This window comes from Nylanderia fulva, unplaced genomic scaffold, assembly GCF_048542155.1.
Source record: "Nylanderia fulva isolate GAGA-0341 unplaced genomic scaffold, ASM4854215v1 Scaffold8, whole genome shotgun sequence".
Taxonomy (NCBI): Eukaryota; Metazoa; Arthropoda; class Insecta; order Hymenoptera; family Formicidae; genus Nylanderia; species Nylanderia fulva.
Window position 1 is genome coordinate 3,328,255 of NW_028190916.1, and position 10,053 is coordinate 3,338,307.

Sequence of the window (10,053 nt, forward strand, 5' to 3'; positions counted from 1 at the left end):
TTTTTTAAACAAGAATGCACCATTTGCTAAAATCATTTAAGCTTACATATATTACATCTCTTGATTTATATAAAGGCAATAAAAATAGTTATTCTTTTTTTGTATTTTATCTGGCATAAAGATATATAATATTTTTTTTATGTAAAAATATAGATGAATAGTTTGTAATTTTTCTAATTGTTTTCCAAAAATAGTATATTTACCTTGCGATAATAATCATTCTTGTAAATATCTCTAGCTAATCCGAAATCGCCGATTTTCACGACACGATTCTCGCGATCCCTCGCCGACACCAAACAATTTCGACATGCGAGATCTCTGTGCACGAAATGCAACTCCTCCAGATAACGGCATCCCCGTGCAACGTCTTCGCACATGGCGAGTAAATCTTGCAGACGCAGAGCGTGCGAATCTGTGGATTGCAAGGACCGACTCTCCCTCAAATAACTCAGCAGATCACCCGCTTCCATTAATTCCAATACGAGTAAGGGAGGATCGGTATCCAAACAAACGCCTAACAGTCTTAACACATGTTTATGTCGAAAATGGCTCATAAGTCTGGCCTCTTGTACAAATTCCGTCTTCTCTTGCGAAGAAGCATCCTTTCTCAGCATCTTTATGGCAATGGGCGTTATGCCTGGTCCTTCTAAATCCTTGGCATCTCCCTGAAATACCTGCAAAATATTTGGAATTATAATTCAAAATGCAAATTTTATATATTTTAGCAGAGATACATTGTGGAGAACTGTGTTAAAAGAAAATTAAATTTTACCTTTCCAAATGCACCGCTGCCTAGAAATTTTGTGAATGTGATTTGCTCGTGTTTGATTTTAGGCAATGCAGAATCATCCGGATCATTTTGCAACGTAGAAACGTATAATGCGTTGGATTGAACGAAGTTCCCGCGAGGTATTTCGCGAAGAGTCGCTAACTCGACGTCGGATACTATCGGAGGTAAAACTGCCTTTTTATCTTCTTTGCGTTGTCGATAAACTGAATAACGTTACGATAAACTCTAATATCATATTGTCAAAATACAACCTTACATATATAAATTATTTTTTATCAACGCTATTTCTTTTTCAAGAATTCTACGTATGATATCTGAATGAGCTCACAATTAAAAACTCGAGCTACTAAATATACTTACGGCAAAAAAAATAGCAGAAGAAAGTCAACATTATGATAACAACGATGATCACAATGAGGCCTAACATGAACGGTAAATACTGTTGTGTTGCTATATTCATCACGTCTGTTAGTTCGACGATCGACTCATTCCAAATGCCAAAACCATAAGCATTTTTAGCTCGTACTCGAAATCGATATTTTTGATCTAAATCTCCAGTAATTATCCAGTAATTGTCCGTTCCATTATAATATAGATTCCACTTTTGATTCTTGTCGTTATCTTGTTCGTATTTATCGTCGATAATTAGGCCTTCCAATTCATACAAAGTTATCTGTGAACCTTGAGCTTGTGCAGGTTCCCAATTTAATTGATACACAGAATTTCGAAGTTTTGTTACCGTAGGTTTTCCAGGAGCGCTCGGGATATCACCTATATTAAACAATAATAGAAATAATATATTTGTTTTATTTTATTTTATTTTAATATGCAATTTAAAATAGAAATATATATATATTTCTATTTCAAAACTTATTACTGTAGTTTTCTCTTTAATCTTTGCATAATGAATCTAGAGAAAATATTTTTATATCTATAATAAATATGTTAAACACTTAATTTTGTGTCTTCATCTTGATTTACTTACCTAGCGTTTGAAACGTAAATCTATTATCAGGCGGCCATATAAAGTCATCTTCGTACGCGGGATATCTCAGTGCCAGGCGAAAAACATATAACGTACGCGGTTGTAAATTTTTTATATGAGACGATATATTACCCCGACGCAAGGCAATACGGCTACCTACGTTTTGCCACACGGCCTCCGCAACATCCTTGATTTGCAGCGTACAATACATACTCAGATCGATACTCCAGATCCAAGAAATGTTCATACTATTTACGTTGACTCCGCTCATAATTAAATTGTTTGGTTCCGTATACATGCGGATAGTTTCCACGCAAGTCTCGTTATATAAATTGTTGAAGTTGATGGGATATACGCGTACACATATCAGATATTCTTCGCCAGGGAGTAATTTCAGCATCTTGAAAAATCTGCCATCCTTCTTGCGCTCAGGCTCTTTGATCAGAAGTTCGCCTTTCTGTCGAATCCCGTTCCTGGTAAGTAAGTTCCAGTGCACCTCATAGTGCACAGCCGCACAATTTAATATTTTGGGCGGCAGCCAATGAACCTCCGCCACGTTTGGCGTTAGCGGCAGAACTGAAAAGTTCTCCGGTGCGTAGGGTTTGCCCGAATTAGTCGTCAGCGTCACATTAGGGGTTGATAGGGGAAGCAGTTTAAATTGCTCGATGTAAAAATTGCTCAGCGTCAACTGCAGCTTGTACTCCGTAAACGGCTTTAGATTCTCAATCTTGTAATGTCTCTCGTACGTTTGCAGCTTGAAACCTTTGCATTCTTTCAGACAATACCCGTGGATAATGTACAGTGTTCTAGGTAGACTATACTTCCCGCAACCGATTTCGGAGCTTATTTCTGGGAGATTAACAATGATACTGGTGTCCGTTGCCTCTAGTTTCTGGACGGTGTAATTCTTTTTGCGATCAGGTATCAGACAATTCGTCGAGGGATAGACTTGCAAGGATTTGCCAAAGGCTGTGATGCGACGTACGTTAGGCAGGTAGAGGCTCTTTAGCTCCGATATACTTTCTTTGTTCATGAGGAAAGAATCCTCCTTTCTCATAGAATAGATTCGATTTTCTGTTACGTTGAACCAGTAAATGTTCACTTTTTCAACCGTGAGAGACGTAAGAGTCCCTGTTTTGAAACCTGCACGTAATATCATCTTGCACATGCAGCCGTGAATGTCAGCTACGTTTAAATGCCCCTCCATCGATACCCAATATAACACTGGTTTCTGGATATTGGTTTTATCAATCGTCATTATAGGCATAACCGATAGTTTATTAGATGGGCAAGTACATTTTGTATCATTCTTGAAAAAGTGTTCCACGTTACTATTGAAGTCCGATCGCATTATTACACCTTGGTTATTCATCGCTTCCATCCAGTACAAAGATCTAGAAAAAAAAATATATATATATTAATTATTTTAAAATAATATTTAAACAAAATAAAATTTTGTGAATTTATATTTTTTTATCATTTGCGCATTTCTTTTTGCACAATTTATGATATTAATAGGTACACGGAAAAACTTAATATTTTTATTAAATAATTAAAAATAAAGTAATATATAAGTAATTAAAAGAGATAAAAATAAAATTAATATTTTATTTTAGACGAATAAAAATAAAAATCAATGTACCCCAAAGATGGCACTACATCTATAATCGGAATAATATTTCTTGTTCGTTTCATGATATTGTATTTAGTTATGCCAGCTTTCCACATTGTTAAATCCAGTTTCATGATGCTGCTGGTGCCTCGTAGATTGCTGATGGTATTGTTATATTCCGTCCAGTACAAATTTCTTGCTACCCAATCGATGCAAAGACTACCCGCTGTATTATTCAAGGCAAGGATTTTTGTGACGTTGGCTCCGCTGATCTTCGACGTTACTAACTCCTGCATCTCACTAATCCAATAAGTATCGTTTTCAGCTTCCAGATAATTGACGTCCGTCGCGCTATGCCTAGTGAGTGTGTAATTGATCTCTTGATCCAAGTCCAGTATCCTTACAGCATCCGCGGTGGCGACCAACAATTTAGGCACCGGATTCTCATACGTGGTTGTCACGTTGATTAAATCCGTGTAAGGACCAGGACCAATTTTGGTGTGGGCTCGTACTTGAAAATAATACGTCATGTTACGTTTTAGATTATGTACTGTGTATTCCAATGTCGAAGCTGGGATGCTTTGATCCTTGCAAATTTGATTTCGTTTTCGATCCTCGATAAACCAACATTGGACCATGTAGCCTAGAATTACTCCGTTTATAAATTGAGGCTTATTCCATCTATAAAGAGAATAAGAGAGATATTTTAATATTATTATAGTGAATCTCTGTAGTCAGGTCTTGTACATATGTCGTTAAATATAAAAAATGAAAAAATACAAAAATTTCACATTCTTCACCTAAATATCACGAGACGATCGTTCGTTTTAAAGTCATGACGGAATTCCTTGTCCACGAACGCCCTAGGAGACATCGGCTGACTTGGCACGCTCTGTGGTGATTTCAAGATCTTCCGCGAATTATGCGCCGTTTCCCAGTAAGTGAAAGCCTTTATAGTAACTTCCAGGTCGGAATAAGGGAGAATCTGGTCTGAGTTGTTGTACGGTATTGTCGTTTCGATTGTGATTTCCGGGTTCGAATTCGTATTAATGTAATCCGCGAACTTTATTTCATAGAAAACTGTGCCGTAATTAACGTTTTTAACTGGATCCCACGATATGTTGAAATTTCTCCAAGTCCCTTCGACTCTTATGCTATTAAAATCGACAGCGTACGGCGAAACTATTACGGTTTCCGATGTTAAATTCTTCGGGTACTGATGAAGCGCGGGATCCATGACAGCCACCATGTGTAAACCGGACAAAGTGATTCCATTAATTACGGCGATGTTCTGACCGGAAAGATCGCCGATCACTGCATTCGTATTATCCTGCAACCACAGCAGGTGCTCGGAAAAATAACACAGAGGTCCTTGCACATTTGGATCTTTTAAAGCAGAAACCTTAAAATAAAAATGTATTGTTTATATATATTATTATATTTTATAGTATATTTTTATACATTATTTGATAAAATTAAAGAAGCGACGTCTATAATTGTATCGTGCCCAAAATTAGAAATAATAATATTCATAAAAATTAATTGAATATACAAAGTAACCTTTTCTGGGATAATTTTTTGATGCATTGGAATTCTTTCGGACGTAGGTGCTCGATAAACGATGGATCCACTTTCGTAGCTTCGAACGATCCAATAGACGTATCTATTTTCGGTGTCAAGCGTGAGTCCCATCACTTGTTTGCCATTGAAAATTTCATCCAAATGATAATGTCTCCTATTTTGTCCATTTAATCGTGCAACTTCTACAGCGTGACCAGTAGACCAATATAAGTATGCTTCTAGAGAGTCGATCATAAGTTCTTTCACGATTGCTAAAATAGACATCGGCTCTTGTTGAGATCCGTCCAAGTTTGCTCTTGTTATCTGAAAGTCAAAATAATATTGGTCTATAAAATATATTCTTGAAATAAAATGAGAAGTATAAATTATTTTAAAAACATTGCTGCCAAAATTATAATAATATAAGTGTAAAAAATTCGAGTTAAAATTTATTTAATTATATTTACAATCTGTTGCTTTGGATTCGCCCAGTACAACTTCTTTGATAACCAGTCCACAGCAACACTTCCCACCGAATGCATGTTAAGTTTTGTCTTCTGATGATTGCTAACATTATAACGATATAGCGCGGAATTATTTCCTACTATGTACAGCACGTTCTTATACCAACTAACGTCGACAATATGAAAATCGCTCTCGGACTCCTTCAGATTTGTTTTAGAAACGAACGTGTCTATATTTTCGCCGGTTACGTCGCTTCTTAAAAGTCCCTCGTTTGACGACCACAGAATGGACGCATGCGAACCATTTCTAAATATATAATTTGATTTAGTAAATAAATAAAATAGTTTAGGAAGAATCATAATGCAAAAGACATTTTTTGAAAAATCTTATATATAAACCACTTTAACAAAAAATTAAAAACATAGATAAAGAATATGTATAAAAAGTATCTGTTATATTTATTATTATATTATATATTTAGTAATTAATTAATTAAGTTATTAATTAATATTACCTTAAAGTTCGTCCTCGAAATTCCGAGGACCACGGTCCTCTACCAGCATCCGTATACGCCGCAGCTTTGATCGAATATTCCGATTTTTCTCGCAAATAATAAACAGTATGTGATAATCCAACGATTTCTTTCTGATGAATAGTTTCATTAGTTGATTCGTCTATGATTTCAAGCTCATATGACCAGTTTTGCCAAGCGCCCTTTCCTTGATATCCTAGTAAATGAGGAGCTTGCCAGGAAACCTTTGCTCTTTCTGCTCCCAAAACAGCTTGTACTCCCGTTGGTGGATTTACTGGAGCAGGAACGGGTTGGCTTGCATTCATCAATACATTCACACTGACAAAGGAAGTGTCGGACCTGAAGACGAGAATTTTTATTTATTGCTGCTATTAATATAAGTAATAAGTTTAATTCAATTTCTTACAGCAAAAAGTTATATATAATTAGTTATATATAATATATATTAATAAACATTAAAATAATATTAAATAATAAAATAATATAAAATGTAAGTTAAAATTAAAAGATTAGAAAGAAAATCTTTATATTAAATATGTTTTTTTATTAATATGTTTAACAATATCTTTTTAAGTATTTTCAAGGATGCAAAAATATCAAGGGATATAATATATATTATTACGTGCATTCAGCAAAATTATTATTATTATATACAATTCCGCGCGACCGTATCTTGAAATATTAAAGCGGATGGTTCAGTCTAAGAATTCTCTTCTTCTTTTAAAAAAAAACTCATCACTTTATTGTTTATAACACATTCAAATCTGATAATACACATAAAAAATAATAACGAATGTTTAAAGCCAAATGTAGAATTAAAATGTAAGAATACCTATCATCATAGGAATTGTGAAAATATATATTTGTCCGAGGATGATATATTTCGATGAAAATTTTTTCCCCATTAATCCAATAAAATAATCCATTTGCCACAGCTAGAGAAACAACGTTATTGAGTTTGGGTTGTTGTACGTTGGGGCGAAGATCATAAATTTCGCGACCATCCAGTGTTACTGATATCACTGTATTTTTAGTGTGATGAGGAACAAGTAATCGAAAATTCATATGGTCTACTGTGAAAGCACCCAAATTGGAATCCTCGAGAATTAAATATGGTTGAACCTAAAGAAATAAAATAATATCTATTCTTAAAGAGATAATTATATTTTCATAAATAACATTTTATTTTATTTTTATAACTGTAAATATCTTTATAGTAAAAGTGTTTTAAAAAACTATTTTATTTAAAGAAAGTAAAATATATGTTAAAATTATAATATATTGAAATAATAAATTAGTATGCATATCTCATTAAACTTTTGCATCATTCAGTATGATAAAAAATAAAAAATTCAGTAATATAAAGTTACAAAAAAGGAATTTTATATATACCTCGTGCTTCACACCGTTGCTAATATCGGCTAAATCCAATCTAAACAATCCTGCTTTAGTGACCCAGAAGATGTATCCATTGTAAGGATCGACTTCGATATGCGAGGGTCGGGTCAAGAATCCCGCCATAGCTACTGTCAAACCTTTGCCATCTAAATTGCATCTGGCTATCTGCCATACTGTCGTCGCGTGTTTTATTTCTCCCAATATGTATAAGTGAAGATTCAGCCAGTCGACGGAAAGACTCAACGGTTTAAAGTTTGTTCGATTAGCATTTAGAATGATTTCCGCTTTCGATGATTCGATAATCGAGGTACGATACACGTGACCCGTTGAAGTGGAAACGAATAATTGAGCGGATGCCACGTGTATCGCCACTCCGCGGATCATACTTTCGGTTTGGTAAACGACACTGGGTTCGTTGAACATATTGCCGACTCGCATCGTAACTACATGCTCGCCACCGAGGATGAAAATCGGCTGTTGTGTATCCTTGACTAAAAATCAATTTTCTAACTAGTTATTTTGTTAATTAATAATATGTAAATTTTATTTTTGGGATTATATGGACATGCATTAGTAAGGTCTGAGAATCGGTAGCCGCTTAGTTTTAATTCTTTGAAATAATAAATAATGCAATCTATGATAATAAAAAGCATCGTCTGTCTGTATGTCTGTCTGACCGCGAACTCCTTCCATTGATGAATTGATACCAAAATGTTGCAAATTTTTCGGGGATGGATGTTATGTGGTTTTTTTTCATTAAAAAATTTTTTTTCCTCATAGAGGAGGGTATGTTTTTGCGAAAAAACGTTTTTTTTTATTTCTACGCCAATGTGTTTAGAATGTTCAGAAACATCGTACTAACATCGTACTATATGGTTTTCTAAAATTTTTTTCTTCCTCATAGAGGAGGCTATATGTTATCTCAAAAAAATTATTTTTTAAACTATGTTAATGGGTTCAGAATGGGTTTAGAATGTTCAAAAACATCGTACTATGTGGTTTTTTTATTGATATACCCACCCACGCACCCATCCACGCATTTACACATTTATTTATCAATTTTCTCGAAATTGGTATTTCGAGTATCTATATTTAAGTTTATGCAAAACGCGGAGCCAAATTAAATATTTAAAACAAAAGAACTAATCTTTTATATTAAATCAAGTTTTATAAAGGCTATATGAGAACCGCGTAAAGCGCGGTCCGAAAAGCTAATTTTAAATAATGATGAAATAAAATTAATAATTAATAAATTAACAACATTTCATATTAGGTCTTTCAGAACCTAGATAGAAATGTTTGTGTAATGTCTGCATTCTTGTTAATGTTAATGTAAATATATACATCCTTTCACAACACACCGGTAGGTTCTTGAGTCGTAGAGATATGGACAATAGCAGCTGGACCCTCGCCGACTCCATTTCTCATAGTCACACTGACAGAATAGCTCTGATTAGGTATAAGATTTTGAAACATGTAATGTGTCATGTTCTCGATGGTTGGGATATCCTGTTGATAAAAAATATAACATATATTTTATAGCTCGTAATTATTCCACCGTAAATCCCTCGCTAGGAAAGATGCAATTAGAAAAAAGAAACGCCATACCAGAAACTTATTTCGCAGATACTCTGGTTCGTGCAAGTTGTTTTAAATTAATGTTAATTTGGGAATTATTTGGATAACATAATTAATGAAGATGCATATCTAATAGGTTGTCTCATCGTTTTAAAAAAAAACAGCCATGCTTCAAAAGCGTGCATTCTCTTCAAATTAATATTAGTACGCAACATAAAAAGCAAAAAGATATAAAATAAGAAAGTCATTGGCGATCTTTAATTTTTAACATATTCATGAATTTAATAAAAGCTAATATAATATATTTAGCAGAAAATCAAACTAAATATATATTCTCTAAATTAAAATTTTAGCAGAGAATATACTAATTATACATTTTATGATTCTCTTAAATTATAGATGCAGAAGATTTATCTTTATTGTTAGATAAAATGACAAGGTATATTATTTAACATCGCCGTACAAAACTCAACGTGGTTGCTCGCCAATGAATTTTCTCGAACAGGATAACGGGATGTACCTTGCAGAACCAGCTGCACACATTAATTTTTATATATAAACAACAGTTAAAAATATTATAGCAAAGCGTGATGGCGCGCGTTTTGCGCGAATACACGAAAATATAAGAGTGCTTCAGTTTAGAGAGAGAAGAGAAAAAGACTTGAGTATATATACAGAAGTATGCGAGAGACACTTCGGTGTGAGTACCAGAGTAATCGGATACTCTGGTCTGTATATGGTTCTGGCGTGGCGTATACCTTAAGCTGGGAATGTTCAGCCCCTTGCAGTCGTAGGACATAAGACGAAAGTGGCCCGTTCGTGAATGGGCCTGGTTCCCAAGATATAGATACGCGGTAGCTGTCTACCGCTGCCGCTCTTACAATTACCGGTGCTGATGTCGGTAGTCCGTCTGGCTCTGTTGTTATTACCACACTCGGCGCTGACACGATCGGCTCCGGATTGTGCTGTGTCGATTTCAAAAGCAGCGCTATGCGAAACTGCAAATATCATCGGTTTCTTTTCCGTGAAAAATTGCATAAGAGAAGAAAGCCCAGTCCAAAATTGGCGCATAAGATATCTTTAAGATGTCATTTTGATATCATATCATAAGATTTCTTAAAGCTGTCTTCAAG

General features: G+C 34.6%; 1 protein-coding gene across 3 annotated transcripts in view; it reads right to left on the reverse strand.

Annotated features, from left to right (window-relative positions):
* Positions 1-10,053, reverse strand: part of sev (receptor protein-tyrosine kinase sevenless) — a 39,788-nt gene that overhangs the window by 2,506 nt on the left and 27,229 nt on the right. For 2 of the 3 annotated variants that reach the window (XM_085489279.1, XM_085489281.1), the window contains 13 exons: positions 9,679-9,918; positions 8,704-8,851; positions 7,337-7,833; positions 6,777-7,066; positions 5,927-6,283; positions 5,415-5,718; positions 4,948-5,271; positions 4,188-4,789; positions 3,418-4,068; positions 1,776-3,169; positions 1,151-1,561; positions 773-993; positions 204-674 (listed from right to left, as the gene is read on the reverse strand). In XM_085489279.1, coding sequence (XP_085345405.1) covers positions 204-674; positions 773-993; positions 1,151-1,561; positions 1,776-3,169; positions 3,418-4,068; positions 4,188-4,789; positions 4,948-5,271; positions 5,415-5,718; positions 5,927-6,283; positions 6,777-7,066; positions 7,337-7,833; positions 8,704-8,851; positions 9,679-9,918 — 5,910 coding nt within the window. The remainder of the gene's footprint in view (positions 1-203; positions 675-772; positions 994-1,150; positions 1,562-1,775; positions 3,170-3,417; positions 4,069-4,187; positions 4,790-4,947; positions 5,272-5,414; positions 5,719-5,926; positions 6,284-6,776; positions 7,067-7,336; positions 7,834-8,703; positions 8,852-9,678; positions 9,919-10,053) is intronic. The other variant, XM_085489280.1, reaches the window with a different exon arrangement.